A 22797-nucleotide genomic window follows, 5' to 3' on the forward strand; every position below is an offset into this window, starting at 1 on the left:
GGAAAAAAAAAAAGCAAGAGGCTTCGTTCGTGCTTCACTACCTCACATATCGGAACAGAGAAGCAGTCGAGGGAAATGTGGACCCAGCATCCTGCTGAGACATGTGATTGGATGAAGACTGGAAAACGTAGTTGGCTTCCTGGGCTACTTTTCAGCTGGAGCAGAGTCTTTGATGAACTCTTTTCTGCTTCAGCTATATTTAAGCAAAATGTTTGTAAGTACTGCTGATCGGTGAAATGATGTGGCAAGCTCAATTATGGGCAAATGTTTATATGTTACATATGTCCAGAATCTTTGGTGAATGTTTGAGCCTGAGCTTTTATTGAAGTGCATATGTTAATTAAAACCAAAAGGGCTAGTCGCTACTGCAGTGTAAAAAGACAATATGCAGTCCAACTGAAAGGAGGAAGGCACTCGAAGAACCATGCAGCGGCCTGCTGAACTCTCTGTGTTTCGGAGCAAAGAAGTGAGGAGAAAGGGAGCTTGCCTTCAGAAACAAAAGTCTCTGACCAATCTTTCTCTCACCAGTGAGGGGGAGAGGAGACCCACTGTGCGCATTTCCAACTGGTTTGGAAATGCTGCAAAGGCTAGCCAGAGAGAGTCCAGCTATGTGGAGAGGCGCTCACTGTCCAGGTTTCTCTCGCGCTCTGTGCAGTCCCTGTACCACAGCAGCAGCTCAGGGGCCTGGAACCTCCTGCCCGCAGGAGGCAGCCAGTCATGCAGCGAGGACTTAGAGGACTGGTCTTCAAGAAGAGGCGTGGAAGGAGAGAGTGATGAAGACAGTAGGTCCGAAGAGGAAAATGTGTCCTCCAAGCTAAGTAGCCTGAGCAGAAGCTGGGCTGAAGAGGAGGGAGAAAACTGCTTGCGGGAGGGGACGGCTCATCTGGATGAGGATGTGATCCTTACCATGCTGGGTGATCTGGAGCAGGCACTTTACACTGACTTACTCGGTAAGTTTGGTTTGCTCCTAAACATGTGTATGGGATTTTAATAAATTTCATCATTTCCTATGAAATTATTTGCATGTGACAAAGATCTGCAGTTTCTCAGATTGACTTTTTAAAAATATGGTTGCTTCCCCAAGCTTTTAAATTTCTTCTTTCTTGAAATGATTTTTTTTTTTTTTTTTTTTTTTGTAAAGCTCAACTGTGAGCACCAATTGTAAAGTCTAATTGGAGAAAGTAAATTCCAGCCATCTGCCATGGCATTACTGGCCTGGTGTCCAGTACATTCCGGATATCCATAAATAAATGTTAACATTTTTAAACTCCAAGTGTGTTTTTTACTTAGTCATTAGTGGAGCCTATTTGTTCAGCTTCCCTCAAGGTGACCTTACCTCACATATGGAATGAAGCATCTAGGGCCTCCTGAGTATATTTACTGTGTAGTTAAGTTTGTTCTGCTGCCTCCAAGTTACCTGAATAGGTGACCCTTTTTTAAACCTCAGTGACAAGCACCCTGAATTCTAGTAGCATGACAGAAATGCAGGGGCATCTACTTCCTTTTGCTTACTTTGTGTGTGTTGTGTGTGTGTGTGTGTGTGTGTGTGTGTGTGTGTGTGTGTGTGTGTGTGTCTTTGGCAAAAGCTACTCATGCATGTGTACATTATATCTATTTAAACTGTGTAGATAACCATAAACTGTTTCCATACTTTTCAGACAAGGCCTTTTGGATGATAGGAGGCTCAGTAGTAACTTGTGAGTAGTCTTTAGCTATGAAGATGCCAGATGATTCTTTAGCTTCATGATTAAACTTTCAGTGTCAACTTTGCCACTTACAAGAAAAACAACAACTAAAATGTGAACATTTTGTTATTTTTAAATTCAGTGTTCTGCCAAAATATATTTACATCCTATAGTCCCTTCTTCAAAAATACCTGTGTATAAGCCATGGAGCATACCACATTTTACGTCAATGTGTATTTTCATAAAGGACTTCACATAGGACTCCTTATATGCAAAAGAATTAAGCCTGGCCAGTGATCTCTTTGTTTCCAATTCATGTAACTGATGCTAACTACAGATTTGTTTTGATTCTTCATGCAGCCCCTCCTGTTACAAGATGTTTTATGAGGTTGTCTGGATTGCTTTAGTGAACCAGCTATAGAAGAAGAAAGCTTAGAGAGACAGCACAGGCAAATGTAGCTCAATTTTTCACATCAGTTTTGCTTTAAAGGAGTAATGTTTCCACAGTTGTCTGAATGGTGATTTCTGCATCTGAATACACCAGGTACTCAGACACCCAAGGTTTACTTCTTCACTATTGTGTGATTTCTGTGATGAACTGCTTCTGTGATTTCTGTGATAAAACAGCTCCGTATAGTACAAAGGCAAGAGAGAGTCTTAAACCTTAGGAATCTTTGTGCTTTCTTTTTTGTTGTTCTTATTGTTTTTTTTTTTTTTCAATCCTCTGAAACTGTGGCATCAAATAATATTCATTGTTGGTTTTTAAAATGGTAGCATTTATCTTGTTCTAAGTACCTCTTGTATAAGTATTTTGAACAATATGAGCAGAGTGCAGTCCCCCTTGGCAATATTTGTTGGTTGTTCCATTAAATTACAGCATACTGTGGGTGGGTGTATGTAAGAAACCTCCCTTATTGTGCATAAATAACTTAGATCATTACTGTCAGAGGGCAACTTCTCAACAGAAGCCTGAATGCCATGGTTTTTGACAGAACATCTGCTAATTTTATTTACATGGTTATTCTCCTTATCCACCCCCACCACCACTGGTGCCAGTATTAAAAAACTCAAGTACAAAGTACAGGGGAGAGTTCATTCAAATAAATTTGAAATGAATAATCATATCTCCAAATAATTAAGCATCCCAATTAAATTCCCTTAATTTGCAAATATATCCAAGCTCACAGCACAGGAATTTCAGATTTTGTGCCATGTGCTTGACTAGGTTCTGCTTATGACTCAAAATGGCCTCTTCAAACTTAGTTTGTAGACAGGGCTCCTTGATTTCAACTTTGTTCTCTTGAGTATTTGAATAAATTATACACACTAGGGTCTATGCTATAACCACATAGAAGAATATTTAAAGTGTCGACTGCATTTTTCTGTTTTTCCCAGAACCATCAAGATAATGCAACTGAATTTAAAATTTTCTTCCAAATCATTGTTGGGGTCATATATAAAATTAGGATTATATTTCAAAGTAAGTCAGGCAGCTTTACTGTAAATAATAACATATGTAATGAAATGATGTACAGGATATAATACTCTGAATCAGGTTCATTCCGATATAATTTGATTTCTGTTAAAAGATGTCAGTGCTGGCAATGTCAATTACAATGTGTATAATTAAAGTCTAAAAAGGGCAGACCCATACAAATTAAATGGTCTGTTTGCCACCAAGTGATAATGCAGAAGTACCAAACTGAGCCTGTTATTCTGTGCTCTACTCATGGAAAATCCCTCATAAGCAATGTGAAACCAATTTGTACCGAAGTAAAAAACTCAAGTGGATTTCAGAGTACATCATTCTAGAAAATGGGCAGAAGTCCCTACTATTGTGTCTGATACATCAGAAGTCTCCTTCAGGGATGATAGTCAACTTTGAGATTATGCAATTGGGAGGGGATTCAACATTTTTTTGTGACTAATTAAATCTTCCATGCATGCGTTTATGCTTTTATTTATTTAGTAAACATCTAATTTTATGTGTGACTTCATATTCAACCTTTTCCATTCCCTGCTCCTAAGTCCTCCTAGACATCATTTGAATACAAATTTATAGGACAGTTCAGACTGTGCAATCAGTCCTTAGGGGGTTGGTAAATGCACTTAGTTTTTAATCTTGCTTTTTGTGGGTCATTGAAAACATTTACCATAATAAATATTGCTTTGGTTATTATCTTTTATGACATAAATGAGACAGTGATTGTGGTTTTCTCAGTAATTGTTGGGAGGAGAAGGTCCACATGTCTGATTGCCGTGAGTGGGGCAGTGTCATGAATGGAGGTCATGATAGGAAACTTCAAAGGAGAAAGGAAGGCTCTGGTATTGAACATGAGGGAAACTACATAGCCAAGAATTCAACTGGGGAAATGCAGGATGCTAACTGGAAAAAGGACATTTAAGTGGAAACAGAGCAAATGTAAAAAATAATAATAATAATAATAATTTAGTGAAACAATTATCTAAAACTACAAGTTTTTAAAATTAATATTAAAAAGATATTGAAATCAATTCAAATGTCAACTTTAATATTATGCAAGCAGTTGAGATGCAGCCTGAATATCTCTTAGATGTTCTCCCAGAGGGAAGGGAATCAGTGAGGGGTGGCAAGTGATGGTGTTATCTATCTAAGACCTTGTCATGTGACTTGCATTTCCCCTCCCTCCAGAAAGAATCCTCTCAATACGTTATACTTTTAGGACTTGCATATACTTTTATGTCTTGCCTTCTCTTAGAATCTAAGACTTTTATACTGAAATGGGTTTAGTTCTCTAGTTTCCCCCCTCCTTCACTGTTTTTGATCCAGTTTAAATAAATCATTTTGTAGCCCCAGCCTTCCCTTTGACTATAATGGTATTTTTTCCTACTCTTTATAATTTTCCTTATAAAATCTTTCTTTATCTTCAGAGTTCTTCCAGATTATTTGAAAGTGAAAGATGGACTTATTGATAACTATTTCTCAAATACACTACATCATGTTAAGAGGAGAAGCAGGAGAAGAATTTCCAGGGAGGATATGGTCAGAAGCTCCAGCATTGTTAACAGTTCTCAGTTCTGAAAAAAAAAAAAAAAAAATGGTAATCTATGGGATTAGAGACTTTATGACTTGAGTTAGTATAGGGAAAGTTCATGCCACACGTGGGAGGTCCCAACATGTATTTACTTGAAGTTATTCAGTCCTTCCCAAGTTTGAAATAATGCTATTATAAAGCGTATTTTAATTGTTCAAATAATTTGTAAAATAAAAGGAACGGATTGATAGACTGTCTGCAGAATGGCAGCTGTTTTTGGCAAACATTCAGGTGAGGAATAATGAGCAAAGTAGTGATGTTTGGCTGAAAAAGATAACAAAGGAATTAACGGTTGTTCTTCCAGATTTCAGTGGCTGCCATGTAAAGATAATATATTTTGTCCATTTGGTTTCAGTGCCACCGGGGCTACTGGATGGAGTTAAAGGAAGACAAATTATTTATTGCTCATTCCCCTTGAATATTTTCACAATGAGACTGGTCTAATGTTCGAAGGAGAGGTGGAGACCTCTCTGATGAAGGTTTCAGACAGACACTGGTGGCCAAGCTCCCCAGGAGACATAAATCAGTTCTGTGGCTGACGGTTAAGACCATCTCTGAAATCCTCACCAACACTGTGATTATGAATGTTAAATAGACACATTCGTTATGTTTTTAAAATTATGTTCTGAGTGCTAAGAAGGTAAATTAGCAGGTCAAGTAGCTGCCTAGATGGTGAAGGTGTATAATAGATATGTGTATTGACTTTTCTGATAATTTCATAGTATAATATAATGCATGTTATCCACCCCACTTTTCTTTCTCTTTTTCTTCTATCCTATTTCTATTCCATTCCTTGACTAACATCTCCTGGCTTCTTCTTCCTCCTCCTCTGCTCTCTTCCTTGTCCCTCTCTTTAATCATGTGTTTCAATTCTTCCTTTTTTCCTTCTCCCTCCCTCTCTTCATTTCTTCTTTTCTTCCTTCCTGGTCATTTTTTTAAGTTCCCATTCCCTCTCAGCCCATGTGGAACAGCAGAAACATTACGTTTCCTTTTTCTTTTCATGTTCTTCCTATTATCTAGACCCACCAGCTTCAAATGGAGGCTTGACTGGGAAGTATTTCATGTTCATAAACAAAATGGTTTAATGGCAAAATGACAGGTGTGGTGTTGAGCAGACCAGCGTTCAGCACAACCACAGAGGGATTTGTCTCATACCCATTAGACACATACATTTGGGTTTCAAGGACTTTACTTGAATTCTGGTATCCCCAGTGTGGATGTTTTGGTAACCTATAAAAAGTGGAGAAGAATTAAAAATAAAAACATTCAATGTCATGAATCTTGGTCCACGAGTCTAATAAAATTAAAAACTCATGACAGCCATTTAGCTTCTATGGAAAAAGGCTGCTGGTATATTCTCCAAAATATAAATGTGTACTTGCTTACTTAGGCAAGTTTAACCCAACCATTCTGAGTATTGGTCATTATTGAGACAACTAAGATACAAATAATCTTTTGTATCATTAGATTTTAGATTAAACTCAGTGTATTTCTGAGTGACTGTTTTTGCAGTGATAGACCTATAAGTATTATTGTGTTTGTGTTTATTCTACTTAAATGTTACTGCTTGTGAGATTACATTTGTTTCTGTTCACATTTTATTTGTAGAAAGAAGAATTCTAATTTTCAGATGATAAGAGTTATTTGGAATTTCCTATCTTTTGACTTCTAAGAAGAGGGTTTATATTACTTACCTATGTATACAATTATCCTAAAATAAACAAATGGCATGAATAACAAATTTATTATTATGCTCCTCTTTCAGGTGAAGACCCTGAAACAAGAAGAATGAGAACAGTTAAAAACATTGCAGATTTGAGGCAGAATTTAGAAGAGACTATGTCCAGTCTTCGTGGGACCCAGATAAGCCACAGGTTTTCCTCAATTCTGTGTCTCTTTACACATAAAGAAAAAAACAATCACAATGAAGCAATTCATTTCTCTAATAATGATATAGAAGAAGTTTCACTAATCTTTTACTGTTTTCTCATTTGAATTTTACATGATAATCAATTAGTGATAATTCTTGAACTGAAAATTTTCAGCATATACCCAGGGACTATTTTCCATATCTATCTCTTCTGTTTAATTTCCTGTTCAAACTTAATTAGCAGCTGCAACTACCCCATCACTACTAAAGTTTCATTCCTGTCCCAGAGAAGAGTTACAGAAACTACAACTGAAATACGCCTAGGGAGGAGTGATAGAAATCATTCAAGCATGATTGCAATTAATTTTCAATATAGGTCTGAGAAGGTTACAGTGGGTTCAGCTTAGAATTTGTTGGGAAAGTGCAACAAATTTGTTTTTATCTAAAATGTAATGATCACCTTTCCTTTGGAAAAAAAAAATTGCAAATGAATTTCCCTTCCCACATTTTGACACCTCCAGAGGTAATTAAAATCACAAAATGAGTAATTTAGCTTTCATGAAAGTGGTAAGCTGCTAAAAATGACTCTCAGCTCTGGTCTTGGGGCTGGGGATATAGCTTAGTTAGTAGAGTACTTGCCTTGCAAGCACAAGGCCCTGGGTTCGATCCCCAACAACTCTGATCTTTTCTTGTCTTCATGCACTTTTGATCTGTGGCCCTAGGGAACCAGAGGCTGGTTATCTCTCCCTCTTTATTTGACAGCACCCTGGAGACAACATTTGACAGCACTGTGACAACAGAAGTGAATGGAAGGACCATACCCAACCTGACAAGTCGACCCACTCCTATGACCTGGAGGCTGGGCCAGGCATGTCCTCGCCTGCAGGCGGGAGATGCTCCCTCCATGGGCGCTGGCTACCCTCGTAGTGGCACCAGCCGGTTCATCCACACTGACCCCTCGAGGTTTATGTACACAACACCTCTCCGCAGAGCTGCTGTCTCACGGCTGGGAAACATGTCACAGATTGACATGAGTGAGAAAGCCAGCAGTGACCTGGACATGTCTTCTGAAGTGGATGTTGGTGGATATATGAGCGATGGTGATATTCTTGGGAAAAGTCTCAGGACTGATGACATCAACAGTGGGTAAGTGGTCCTGGTCTCAGCAGCACTATGTGGGGAGGGGAGCCGGTCTCCTGGGGCACATTTGCCATGAAAACATGGGAGTTCACTTACCAGGTCCTTGGAAAAGACCAGCAATTCAAGGTAATCTGGGCTGTTTCAGAGTCTTTCTTCTGTTCATACATGGAAAGTAAAATATCTAGCTTTTCTATAGATTCTTTTCATTTAAGCCAGTAAATTATCCTTTGGTTAGTTTACAGAAATCCATGTGGTCTGTGTTTTTCAGAGTGGTTTTCACATGCTCTCAAGTAACAGATTTTGTAGTGAAGGGCGTGGGAAGAAGACAGGAGGAGCTTTGCTAAACTGCCTGACTTTCGTTTTTGGCTAAGGTTGCCTTCTAACAGCTTTGAAGAGCAAAATATTTTCTAGCATTCTTTGATTATATGCTTCCAATCTAAATTGAGGGAAAAATAATTTTCAAGTAGAAAGTTTGGATCAATATATTCTCCTTCAATGGTATTAGATTTTTAAATACTTTGTTTTCCTTCTGTTCCCTATTATATGCTCCCCAAAAATGTTGTGATGATGAAGCTTGTAGGTTATTTTGGCAGTTTGGAATCCTTGTTTTAATCAGAGAATGAGCCCTGATGAAGGCAATAGGATATTCTTTTAAACTGTCTCATATTGATAATAGTAATCACCCTTTTGAGCACCTTCTGTTATTGACCATACTTTTATTAAAGTGTTTTAAAGATGTCGTTTCATTTAATCTCCCCTCCAGCAATCCCTTTTGGGGAGGATATTTTCCTGCATTTTTATAGATAAAGTAACTGAGCCAAATGGTGTACAGGAAAGCCCAGACTTGCCTTAAAACCCAATTATTTATGACTTCAAAACTGAGGCTCTGTAAACTATGGAAAAGTCTGCCAATGAACTTTACCTGTAATTTTCATATGAGTCTGGGATTTGACCTACCTGTTATCTTTGTTCCTCTTAGAGAATGGGTGTAGGAAAACATTCTTCCATCTGGGTAATCTTCCCTGACTTTATTTATGGAAAGCTTATGTTTGAATGGTGACAGAACCTAAATAAAAACAGAGCTTTTGATCACATTTATAGCTCTGCTCTGGTATTCTGGTATCCACCCTACTGGAGTTTCAAACAATTTTAGAATGAGGGAAATGGATGAGGAGGAGAGTAGATTGTAGTATGGTTGCTGCTGGAATCAGAGTGGCAACCAAATTCCTTTCTACCTTTGGACCCCTTGGGAACTTGGAATTTGTGTTATTCCAGTTCTTTTATTTAATTTCCATGGAAATCACAAACGACAATCTCGCACCTCGTGCCTTTTTGAAGCTTGTCTAATACATTTTCTCTGTTAGATACCTCACAGCCTTCTTGCACTTAGGAACGCAGATGGCACCTCTGCACCACACCTGGAGGGCATTTTAAATAGCAAGATCTCTAAGAGAAAGGACCAAAATGTGAAAAGGTAGCACTAAATAGATCATGAATAGGACATTTTTGGTGGTATGAGAGCTGAAACAATCAGGCTGTGTCCCCTTGTTTGACCTCAGCTGAAACCCCTGAGAAGAATTTTCCACTTTTCTGCACATGTCCAGGAGTGGCTATGAAAGTACTGCAAGTATTGATTTTCATTGTACAAATAAAATTTAGAAAAGTGGTCATATTTTGCGAATGATGAGGATTGAGTGCATTTATGCACATGGTGTATCTCCGGAGCAGCTTAAATCAGAAATCAGAGGGCATCCACAATTCAACATGTGAATGATTTTGAGTGATTCAAATATATAAAAACTGAGCTAAGAGTTCAGAATAAGGAGAAGTGCTAAACTCTGGTGCGAAATAGAAAGGAGTTTAGTTCTGTTTCCTGATTTAAATAACCATAAATGAAGAAAATATGTTAAAAGAGAAAATTTGTAAGAAAAGTTTAAACACCAAAGGTGAAGCCAATTGACAAAAAGATAATTTTCTGAACCAGTGGGAGAGTTGGGTCAAATGACATTCAGTGGCCTTTCTTTTAACTGAAAGGCATGGAAGACAAATATTTAAGGACAAATTCCAAGAGTTAGGGACTGCCACGACAGGCCTCAAGATCATCATTATGGTAGGAAGTTTGAACTATATACTAGCAACAATAGAAGCTGGTACTTCATAGAGATTATGAAATAGTCACAGAATAGGACATGAAAATGGTGATGGTTTTTGAAAGACTGGTTTGGTGGAGGCACAGAAAAGGCTTCAGGTGAGAAGCTCTGGGGCTAGATTCAGAAATTATTTCAAGAGCTTAGATTCAAGGTTAGAAGGCATTTGTGGGAATAAAAGGAGAATAATAATTGAGGAGGGAGGCACTGGAAAGACAGACATACAGGAATGATGACAGACTCCTCATAAAAATATATGGGAAGCAAAGAAATCAGATGAGATACCTATGTTGTAAGCACAGGAGATAGAAAAGGATACCATTAAAGAAAACAGAATGAGAGAAGGAGCTGATTTTTTTTTTTTTTTTTTTTTTTTTTTTTTTTTTTTTGTGAAGAGAGATGACCAGCACAGAGTTAGAAAGGCAGAGTTAGAGACAGTGGGTTATAAAGGGTGTTTGTGAAAAAAGCAAAAATAGTGTCCAGGAGAGAGCTATGTCTCATCTCAGGAGAAGATTGTGGACATTATGGGAGGCGTGAGGCCTCCTGGGGAAAGAATGTACAGAGAAGAGAAATCATAAACTACATATGTGTAGTGCAGTGGTGAACAACAGAGACACAGTACCTACCTCACAAAGTTCACTTACTAATATTTTTGTACTTGTATAAATGCTTATTTATTCAATAAGTGAATAAATGTGTTTTCATGCACACAAGTATTCCTATATAAGTAGCTGATTTTAAGAACTACTTTTAATCCCTGAGTTCTGCATTAGTAATGTCTATCATAGGCATACCTTACTCAGAAACATTCAGTATTTTCTAGGACGCTATTTATATTAGTTAATACTAATTTCGGTAACAGAAATCTAAAAATTTCAGTAGCATAGCACAAAGAAGCTCATTCTCCTTCACATAAGACCCTCTCTGGTGTTTTTGACCTTCAGTTAGTGCAGGTACACCATACAGAGAGTAAGACAGATGGTAATTCTACTATTATCTAGTCAAGTTTCCAGAGACACCTTGGACATTGATATTCAGTAAGATGACAAGAGATGAAGCACCATGGTGTAAGAATATTCTGTTTACACCAGGCCTGGACATTTTGCAGATGAATTCTATCCACATTTTCTCGGTCCAGAAAATGGCCCGGCCACATCTAACTATAAGAGAGGCAAGGAACTATGGTTCAGCTGCGTACACAGGAGGAGAAAGCTGGTCTGATGAGACCTGGCCACTATGCTGAATTTGCTATTGAGGAAAAAAAAAAAATGTTTAGATCCTTTGTCCTTCCTGACTTGTTTCATGTCTCCTTTGAAATCTGCTTCATACTTCTGGACACCTTCGTTTTTGTTCCTATAAGTCTTTCAAAGGATGCCTTGGAGAGTCTCACAAAGGAATCTCTTTAAATGGGCAATCAGAGGCCCACATGTTCCATGTTGACCAAGCATAAATACCCCAAATCCTGTCTAAAAGCTTCCTCTGGAGATATTTACCTTCATGGGCTTATATATTTTTCTCTTTTCATGGGAGAGAATGAAGTTTAAAGCACAAGTCAGTGCTGTTTCCTGTGTGGACATGACTAGACATGGTTGACAAAGGTTGGGGATGGTCTCAGCTCAAGGGTGTTTGGAGAAGAGCCAGGTGTGTGGCACGTTGCTCACCAGTGTATGTAGTGTGCCCCTGTGGGCACCTGTAGGAGGCAGCCCAGTACCTCAGCCTAGAATTTAAAAATGGGGAGATGAAAGGGCAGGAGCTATCCCAGGAAACGTTTAAATTGATGGTATTTTCTTTAAGTCAGAAAAGAGGCTTAGAAATGTCTGTGCTATAACTCATAAAAGTATTGAATCAAGAAGTTCACTTTCTCTTGATAGTTTTTTAAAGTATATTTTACTGTGTAAAGGAACAAAAATCTTAATAGATAAAGTAAAAAAAATGAAGATGTTTGATTTAGGATTTTTTTTTCTCATATAACCATAAGAATGCATGAAGTCAGTACAAATGGGAATGAAGTTTCTTTTTTTTTTTTTTTTTTTTCCATGTACTCTAGGTAGAAATAAAAAAATCACTTGATTGGTATTCTGAGAATTCAAAATTTCTTGAAGCATGCAAAAGCTTATCTCTTTCTTCTCTATTTGAAATTACTTTACACACTTGGGGATGCAAATCTCTCAGTAATTAGGAATTAGTCAGAGGAAGGCCTCTTATTTATAATGAGTCTGAAAAAGTCTCCATTTATAAAGAGAAAAGGAACACTGGAAAATTAGGAGAAAAGTTACATACTTTAATTGGGTGGAAATTGAAGTTACCTTTAGGCATCATGGTTTTAAATAGTTACAAGCAATGCATATAACCTTAAATTAAAATTCTCCTCAAATCACATGACTCAAATACAAAATAATCTAAGAATTCTGAGGCATGGAATTTAAAAAGGCTTTAGTCTTGCCTCTGCCTTTTGCCTCCTCAGTTCTCCTTTAGTAAACTTTGAATGGCTGAAATATGTGTAACAGTGGGAAGATCAGTGTACCTGAGCTAGGTTAGGAGTACTTCTGGTGAACCACGGATTCCTAATCTTAATTCTTCCTCTGATTTCATCCTCCAATGTGAGCCATTTTTGGTGAAGATAGAAATTTTAAAAATAATTTTTTTTTAGTCTTTGATGGATCTTTAATTAATTAATTTATTTATATGTGGTGCTAAGTATGGAACCCAGTGCCTCACACATGCCAGGCAAGTGCTTTCCCACTGAGCCACAAACAGCTGGTAGTACAGGTCAAAATTGGCATATTATTTATTACATTCTGGGCAATGTTTTACACTCAATCAATCCATGGATCCATCAGCCTATAATTTATACATCAGCACAGATAGCATGAAAAAATGCCTCCTATTGCAAATGTGCTAGCTAAGAAAACTGTACTAATAATGACCGACTGCTCTGAACCTTTTCATAATGGTTGCATGAAAAAAAAAAAAAAAAACCTGATCCTCAGAAAGAAGCTTGTACCTGTAGACATGTAGACTATCTCATTGAATCACTATGTCACGATGTTTAAGAGTACAAACTGGAACCAGACCAGAGGAAAGACAAAGAAAAAGGAAAAGATAATTAATTACAGCCATGGTGATAACAGGCTCCCAAGTCTAAGTAGTTAGAAGCAAACAGCCAAGAGTCAAAAGACCAGCAAGGTATCGATGTCAGCATTTGTATAAGAAGACACAGAGGATAGTAATGGGACATCCCATAATACTAAGAGAGAAGAAACTTAAGTAGCAGACAGAAACTGACTTAAAAAGCACACAGAAATTGACTGATGCTGGGAGGTGTTTGAGCCACTTGACTAGCCAGAGAGAGTAAGGGCCAGTGGTGTGTGACAGGAACACAGAAGTCTAGAATCTGTAAACTGTTCAAATGGCTCAGCCACGAGTCTCTTCCAGGACAGGGCCTGCAGGAGACAGACCATTGGCAGTAGAATCAAACTGAGCAGAAAGTGGCTGGCAATAAAAGTGGAAGCAGAGAAGGTCCTGACAAAAGTGGGAGATGGGCATAGAGCCAAAGTCTGAAAAAGCAAGCTACTATACAATTTTTAAACTACGCAAAAATAACAGAGACTGTTGCTATGGGAAATTAGAAAGATATTTAAGCCAAGCTTCCTTTATTCAGAAAAGTTAATATTACATGCTAGTGATCAAGTCAAAATCACCAGGATTAAATCCATATAAGCCATAGATATGTGCAGTATATATAACTAGAAAAGGATTAGTATCAGAGAGGAAGACAAAACCAAAAGAGTGGAATATAATAGAAAATGAGCAAAACACATTAACATACATTTTATAGGTAAACATACACGGACTATAACAAAATAACAGTATGACCAACCTGCTTAGTAATGGGGAACATGTAAATTAAAATGAAAATTAGACATCATTTCATGTGCCTCAGTTTATGCAAAAATACCAAATATTGGCAAATTTCTCAGATAATAACCATTTGCGTTCATCAACAGGAGTTTCATTTCTGAAACTATTTTAAATATTATTTGGATTGGGTAGTAAAATTGAATATATGTATATATCTCTATGACCCAGTAATTCTCCCAAATATAGACCTTAAATAAGCTACTTCCAGCAAACCCATAAATGCCCATAAACATTTATGGCAACATTGTTTGCATCAACAAAAAGACAAAAACCAACTTAAATGGCTAGTCAAATTTTTAAACTGTTCAAATGGCTCAGCCAGGAGTCTCTTCCAGGACAGGGCCTGCAGTTGTAAAATGATGCTCTTCTGGCTCTAAAATGATGCACATCAAAATGGAGAAATTGCAAAATATAATTGAAGTGAAAGAAGGAAGTCACAAAAGAACATCACGTTATTAACTTTACTTAAAGTTGGCAGCTGTGCCATGCTAAACAAAAATTTTTTGAGATGTATATCCATGTGATAAAACCAGAAAAAAAAGAAAAATAATGAAAACTACAAAATCCAAGACAATGGACACTTCTGGAAGGGAGCGTTGTGGTTATGGTTGGGAGTGTGGGGACAATGAAGATAATAGAAGTATTGTTTTGAAAACCAGGTAATAAGTTCAGCAAAGTTTAGACTTATCATTTCTTAATATGTACTTTTCTATATTATACACTTTTGCATAAGTATGACATATTTCACAATAAAATTTTTAAAAATATGGCATTGCTGTGGTGGAATATTTGACTATCATTAAAATAATCAAGAATACAGGACTGAACAAAACTTTAAAAATAAGTACAATTTTTCCCTCTTTCAGTGAATTCAAGAAATAGTGTATAGTAATGCAGATTCCCATATTTGAAAGTTTCTACTTTACAATCATTGGGAGTGGAAAGTAAAGAAGGAGTCATAAATAAGGAAATTATACCAAAGGAATAAGAGCTCTAATTTTGAAGTTAATACACAATCAGTTTTATGCCATATCTGAGGCAGTTATTGGAAATCCAGGTATTTATGCATAGGAAAATTTTAATATCTCATTTTAGAGCAGGCAGGTGTCAAGGACCTGGAAATATTAATTTATATACCATAAATATAGTACTTTACTGGGCAGTTTTCTATGTGGCTTTTTGCATCTGATCTAAGATAAGTATTCATAGTTCCTGGATTTTCACTGTTGTATCCACATAGAAAGACCTGATATGTGAAGGTTAATTGGGGTTCAGCTGTAAAGGTTAAGGGAAGAGCAAATAAAGAGGCAAGCACACAGGATGACATGCAGCAAGAAGTCGCTCCTGTGGGAAAGCCAGTTCTGTTTTATTATCTATTTCAGGGTTATATCAAGTTACCTTAGGTTACATTAGTGCAGTTAGCTTTGCGCATGTGCAGATCATCTAACTTGCTTGCTTCTCAGAGTCCACTAGCACCAAACGTTTTTATGATAAGATAATGTCTCCAGGCCTCAAGGGCAGAGGAGCTACAGAGTATTTCTAAGTCATTGAAACAGAAAGCCTTATTGTCCTGAGGAGTTTGCTCATTTGAAGGACTTTCATTCCTCTGTATACTCACTGGCCTGAAACCTCGACACTTAGGTCTCTTCACCCCAGTCCTCAAGAGAGAAAAATCAGATTAGCTCAGCATGGGATGGGAGATTAAATACCATGATTTAAACTCAGTAGCCATTACCTATGAGTATGCTGACTAGCTGGATCTACCATCCCTGTGTCATGGTGTTGGTTGGATGATTACAAGGAGATCTCAAAGACAGAAAGTGGGAGGTTGGTGGGCCCTCCATCTCAGACCACATTGCACCATAGTAGTTAAGATCATGGTTTCTAGAGCCAACTTTTCTAGACTAATTTCTCAGCTCTGTCATGGCTGGTTGAGTGACCATATGCAGGTATTTATTTTCTTCATTTATTTTAGCATTTATTTTCTTCATTTCTAAAATGTAGATAATAATGTTATTATCTTTTAGCATTTATTTTCTTCATTTCTAAAATGTAGATAATAATGTTACTTTATGTAAGTTATTTAGAATGGGTCCTGGAAACAGTTACTTTATGATAGTGACAAATTGTGGCATAATTGTTACTTATCAAATAAATTAGGTTTAGTAATGCTCCATTATTCCTGTGACCTACAATTCTTCCAAAATGGTATTTACAAAATAACATCATCATATTCTTATTTTGTGAGAGTTATGCACAAGCCTTGCAAAATGCTGATAGCCAAAAATGAAAACAAGTTTTGTATTAGGCTACTCGTTGCAGTAAGAAATATTGATTTTCTAATGAAATTGAAAAGATATTTTACTTCTTTCTAATGAGCAGAATGTTTATACAGAAAAATATTAATAGTTTATTAGGAGTAATTACTGAAAATTGAGAATGCAGTTTGTTTATTAAGTTAAATTATACAGAGGAGTTCATTTAATTTGTTGTTGATTAATTAGACATTTATCTTCAGGTACATGACGGATGGAGGGCTCAACCTGTACACTCGAAGTCTGAACCGAATACCAGACACAGCAACTTCAAGAGATGTAATCCAGAGAGGCGTTCATGACGTGACAGTGGATGCAGACAGGTAATTCTGTCAACATATGTGATGGGAGGAGTGTATGAGGCAATTTCATAAGTAAGGTCATGAGGAATTTACAGTAGAAACCAAAGAAGGCTTTATTTTGACGTGATGATCATTTGGAATTTTTTAAAAACTAAGGCGATTTAGTTTGCAAGATCATTTTGACCCTGTAATAGTGAAAAGTAGTATTGTTGGTGAGAAGACATAATTCTAATCTCTCTAAAAGAAAAATTATAAACATAGACTTACTTTGAAAGAATGCTGATCATTCTTTATTTTTTCTAATGTAGATGCTCTCTGATATACCTATAGACTAATGCAAAAAGAATTAATACTTATTTCAAATCATTAGGTACAAAGTTTGATGCTGTTCTTGAGGGTGTTGTTAAAAATGTACAACTCATGCTTTTAGCCTATTTCTTTTCCCCTAAGATGATGTAGCTAATAGTACAAGGACTCTCATAGCTTACCTCTCATCCTTGTGGTTTCCCAACTACTTTAAAGTTCTTTTAAATAATATGAAGTATATTAGCGATTGATTCTTAGCAAATTAGTAAATGAGGCATTCAAGAGTTCGCAAATAACAAAGCTCAACAATAAAAAAAATCTTCAAAGATTTTTTTTGTTTTTAATTTCTTAGGCTTTTTTTTCTAAAAGCTGTATTAGTGAAATACAATTAGATAATAGCAAAAAAAAAAACCAGCTAGCTAGAATAGCAAGGGCTAGCTAGAATAGCAAGGTTGTTAGTGTTGCTATAGCGAAGACTATAGGTTCCCCTCTGATCAACTTCTGGTAAGAATGTAAATGGACAATTAGGAACAGCAGCTGAATAATTCTTAAGAGGAGATTGAAAATGTCCCCCACATACCTGCAGCAGCCAGGTATGGTGTATTTTAAGAATAGTTTTGCTTAAAGATGTTAGTGTTCCTTTACCTCCCATGTCAATCCAACACCAACCCCATTTCCTTTCTAACCTAAGAAAAGATTATAAAATAAATGTCATCTTAGTAGGCATGTTGGAGACGCTCTAGGAAATTTTCTAATAAATTCATAACAATTAAAATATAAGGAAATATTTACAAAAGGCAATATATTTTAAGTAGGGCCTTTGAAAAACATAAGATTTTTGACACATAGCCTGGGAGGATCAGAAGGAATTTGGGGAATGAGAGAATAGAGGCACAGAAGAATTTGGCATAAGGAGCACTGCACTGGGAATGTGGCGGGGGATGACAAGAGATAAAGGACTTAGGGGGACAATCTAGGATGCTTGGACCTGTAGATAATAAGGAGCTATTTTTGCTAATTTTAATTAGCTTTATAAATTTTTTCAAAGCAAAAGTATGCAATGGTTATTATAATCATTGTATTTTTAAATGACCCTCCCACTGCAACATAAGATTATTGAAGAGGGTTGACACCAAGACAGGTAGATTGCTTAGGAAATGCTTGTAAAAGTCCACATGAAAAGTAGATGGGTACTTATATGAAGAACGGCAGCAGAAGGGACTCGGGGACATCCTTTATTTCTAGAGCTTGACTGCCGTCAAAGAATACTTCGAAGTGGATGTCTTAAACAAAAGATTTCATTCTCACAGTTCTGGAAGGTAGAAGTTTATGGTCAAGGATCAGCAAAGCTGGTTTCTGATAAGGACTTTGGCTTGCAGACAGTTAAAAAAAAACATAGTGAACATGACCAGCTTAAGTTGGCAGCTACCTTTGGAAAGACACAAGTGTGGAAGAGAGGCCCAGGGTTGCCAGAGCAGTTGAGGTTTCCAGTGAGGCTGAGGCTAGACTTTTGTGTGAAATCTAATTTTTAAATATTGGTAATTCTCCTAACAGATCTGAGGACAGTAGATAAAGATATTACCTTTCTTCAATGGAAGATAATCTATAAAATCCGAGATGCTTATATAAAGCAGGTGACAACATTCTTGCTTATGGTTGTGTAAAAGCTTCTGACAGTTACAGCTGGTGATGATATTGCCTGTTCAGAATGGAAAATGCACCAGTGAGGAGAAGCTTCCCACCAGGTGCAAGGAACAGTGGTGAAATGATCTGAGCCACATCTCCAAGTTTTTTTTTTTTTTCTTTTTTCCCAAGTTTTCTTTCTTTCTTTCTTTCTTTTTTTTAAATGCAAAACAGCACAAATCCAAGGTCAGTTTTCCACCTTAGTGTCTCTCAGTGGAATTGGCCTCAGGCCAGCCTAAGGCCTTTTTTGGCAGGAACTAATTAGACCATGTTTAATCACTCTGTGAATTGACACTATGCACACTAAAAGCACATTTGAATCTCTGATGAAAAGTAAGAAAACTAACCCTGAGAGCACACCCTTAACATCTAAAGAGTAAATAAAGGTTGCTCAGCCATTGGAGAGACAGAGAGGTCACTTCCAATGCACAAATTGAGGAAGGTTAACTGAGCTAGGGTTAACTGATCATTTTGAAATGGAGAGAAGAGGGAATAGATAACAATGTCAAATTCTATGGAAAAGTAGTTTGGCAACTAGTTTCTTTTTAGTGACCTTATCAAAATTAGTTTCAATGAAGTCCTTAAGGAGTATGCTAGGTTATAAGAGATGAGAAGAAAACAGAAGATCAGAAGCAATGAAAAAAGAGGTGATCATCCCAAAGGTAGCAGTGAAGGAAAGGAAGGCCAGTGGAAAGGGATCATAGTGGGTAAGGGGAAGATGACTTTACCACTGGTTTTCTCTGTTTTGTTTGGGGGATGTAGGAATTTGAGCAGATATAGAGAGTGAATTCCTGGATAAAATAAAGTGATAATTCTTAAATATTGAAAATATGTAGCTAGAAATGATAGGACATTAACACTTATACTCTCTTTCCTAGTCATATGTTGAAGTCTCACTCTTATTTTGATGAGATTTGGAGGTGGATTCTTGAAAGATGATCAGATAATGAGAGTAGAATCCTCACGATTTAGTACCTTTGTAAATTTAATCCAAGATTGCTCCCTAGCCCCTTCTACTATGTGAGGTTACAGCAAAAGATGGTGCTCTATGAACCAGGAAGTAAGACCTCACCAGGCACCAAATCTGCTGAGTCCCTGATTTCTGATTTCCCAGCCTCCAGAACTATGAGAAATTTCTGTTATTTATAAGCCATCGAGTCTGTGGCAGTTTGTTACAGAGACCCCCAACAGACTAAGAAGAGGATTAAGATTGTAAGCACTGTGAAGTTAGCTGAGAGGGGAGACACTTCTCTCTCTGAAACAGAGAGTGCTGTTATTATTACTTTGGTGGTATGGGAAAATACCTGGAATTTATAATTCTACTTTCTCTGTGAAGCAGAGGCTAAGTCATGGCTGAGAGTGAAGAACATATGTGCAGAAAATAGAAGGTTGAGAAACTTATGTGAATTTGAAATTACCACCAAATATTGATACATTTCATAGACAAAACAAAAGCTTTGCAGTCCTTGAAATCCTCTTTAAATAAATAACAACATCATTGAGATCCAATTTACATGACAAAATTTTACTTCTGTAAAATTCAGTCATTTTTAGTGAATTCAGAGTTGTTCAAGCATTGCCACATCCAGTTTTACAAATTTCCATCATCCCCAAAAGATCTCTGAGGTCAATTTACCATCAGTCTCTACTTCGATATTCAGCACTAGGCAACCATTTACATACTTTCTGTCTTTAAGGATTAGGGATATTTCACATGAATAGATTCATATATAGCATATAGTCTTTTGCATATAGTTTCTTAGCACACATTTTTGAGGGTCATACATGTAACGCATCTCAGTAGTTGATTATTTATTGCTGAATGATATGCAGGATGTACAGCTTTGTGTTCCTAAGTTGGTGAACTATTCAATTGTTTCCACTATTTTAACTATTTTGAATGATGCTGTTTTACACATTCATGGTTAAGTCTCACATTCATGGTAAGGAAATATATGTTTTGCTTCTCCTTGATAGATATACACAGATTGAATTCCTAAATTGGATGACAAATTTGTATTTAGTTTTTTTATGAGATTGCCTGTTTTCCAAATTGCTATACCAACTTATTCCCATTAATGATGCATAATATTTACAGTTTTCACTTATCCTGACCTATACTTGATACCAGCAGTAGTTTTTAATATATTTATGGTTTCTTTGCTGAAATGTTTATTTAAATCTTTTGTGCATTTTAATTGTTTTGTTTGCCCTCTATTTAATGAATTTAACATGTGTTTTAAAATATATTCTGTATGCAAGTTCTTTTACCAGCTCATACAAGTTTGTAGCTTATCTTTTTTTAGTGATATTGTAAGGCCCCCAAAAAGGAAACCCCAACTCTGTCCCATGGATGGACGGCAACCCCAATCAACCGCAGGAGGTGTCACTTGATGCAAACCGCAAGAGGTGTTTATTCCAGCGCGCTGGGACCCAACTCCAGGAGTCGAGTCCCTAGCAGAAAATCTTGTAGGTTTATAAAGGCAGAAACCACACATCGGGAGGGGTCGCACATGAAAGGGGGAAAAGGGGGAACAAAGCTGCCAGGAAATTTCAAAGGGGGTCTGGGTTTGCTGACAACATGTTTCACAATGTTTTACTACAGGTGTAGATTCTGGTCAATAGTTTCTGGTAATCCTACTATTTGAGCACTATCTAGCTATCTGGCTCAATTTACTCTTTTATTCTGTTTGGGGCTGTTTCCTGGAACAGCTTTAAGGGCTTTGTTCCCATTACTGGGAGGGAAACCTTAGGGAGTTGAGATAAAACAGACAGCTTAAAAAAATGTCCATTCTTTCAATATGAAGCACAAAGTTTAAAATTTTCATTATGTTCAATTTAGTAAATTTTCTGTGCAAAGCATTCTTCATGTAATTCAAGACTAATAGTTAACACTTGAAACCGTAAATTCATAATAGATTCAATCATTATGTATTTTGTATAGCCTTACTCAGGAGCTTGACTAGAGGAGTAGAAAAATTTACCTTACTGAATGGATCCAGAATTGGGAATAAAGTGGTTGAATCTAATAAAATGTGCTCCTTAGAGTATATATGAAGTGACTGAAAATTGGGCTTAAGCTGAATTGAGATGGCTGTGAAGCAGAGCATTCTGTGAGACTGTGAGACAAAGGATTCTAAAAAACATTGGAAGTACAGAAGTCCATATCATGTCTAATAAATGAAAGGGAATGAAAGAGGTTGATTAGCAGAATAAAGTTTTTGCCAGAGAATTAAATAAAAATATGAAGTTTAACATTTCAAAGGTAGGTATTTCCTGAATGATTGGAGCAGTTGCAAGCTACAGACAGCTATTGAGTAGAATATCACAGAAAGCAAAGTTTGGTTATGCAGATGATTGATCCAAGTGTCTATGTGACAATAGAGTCAGTCTCAAATAAGCTCCAGATACCAAATTCTTTTTGGCATACCAACACCCATAAAATCATAATAACAATGATACCTTGTTCATCAAACTTCTTTCTAAACTAAAACCTAAACATAATGGCTGCTAACTTCAATTATACTCAATTGAACTATTTATACTTTTTTAAAACTGATTTTAAGATTTTTAATGATGACTTTTTAAAAATAGAAAAGGGTCCTGTATCGTAGGAATTATTATATTTGAATTACACTATCAGGTGAATTGGTTTGTTTTATGAAATTATAGTTCAGATCCTGAAGTCATTATTTATAAAAGAGTTTAACGAAAGTCAATAAAGATTGTCATGAGTTTACATGCCTCTCAGGTTATTAAACACTATAACTATATATTGAAGGCAGAGTAGTTCTAAACATTTAGTCACATTAAATATCTAAATCTACAATTGTTAACAATGTTCAGAAAATTTCATTGCCATTATAATGGGATCATAGCAAAGTCTTCATAAGATCATGTAGGGAGTCATGTATAAGGTGGGAAGCTTTACCATTTCCATGCCTATTCCAAGCAGGAACAAGCAGATTTCTCCTAAGACACTAAGCAAATGTTTCAGGGGTCAGATCCATTATGCTTATCACTACTATGTGTACACTCTAATAATTCATCTATTCTGTGTTGATTTGTTCCAGCTTAATCACAGAATCACTGTGTTCCCATACCTTAAGTATTCCCTTCATTAGCTTACTGACTTCCTATAATAATTAAAAGCAAACACAAAAATGATTAATAGGCTGAGATGGAAGTAAAGTAAATATAATTGCTCCATTTTATAATCAAATGGTCTGTCTTCACCCCACATTTCTTTACTCTAAACAGGCCGAGTCCAATGCAAAACATTACAGAAGAAGAAAAACTGTTATTTAATGCCCATTTACCATCTTTGACAGGCTTAGGAGCTGGTGCTGGACGT

General features: G+C 36.6%; 1 protein-coding gene across 1 annotated transcript in view; it reads left to right on the forward strand.

Moving 5' to 3' along the window:
• The window catches only part of NAV3 (neuron navigator 3), a 413749-nt gene that overhangs the window by 262328 nt on the left and 128624 nt on the right, over window positions 1-22797 (forward strand). The window contains 3 exon segments of the mRNA XM_079142522.1: window positions 6525-6633; window positions 7392-7775; window positions 16356-16475. Of these exon segments, the coding sequence (XP_078998648.1) occupies window positions 6525-6633; window positions 7392-7775; window positions 16356-16475 (613 nt within the window).

This window comes from Sciurus vulgaris, assembly GCF_902686455.1.
Source record: "Sciurus vulgaris genome assembly, chromosome: 5".
Classification (NCBI taxonomy): Eukaryota; Metazoa; Chordata; class Mammalia; order Rodentia; family Sciuridae; genus Sciurus; species Sciurus vulgaris.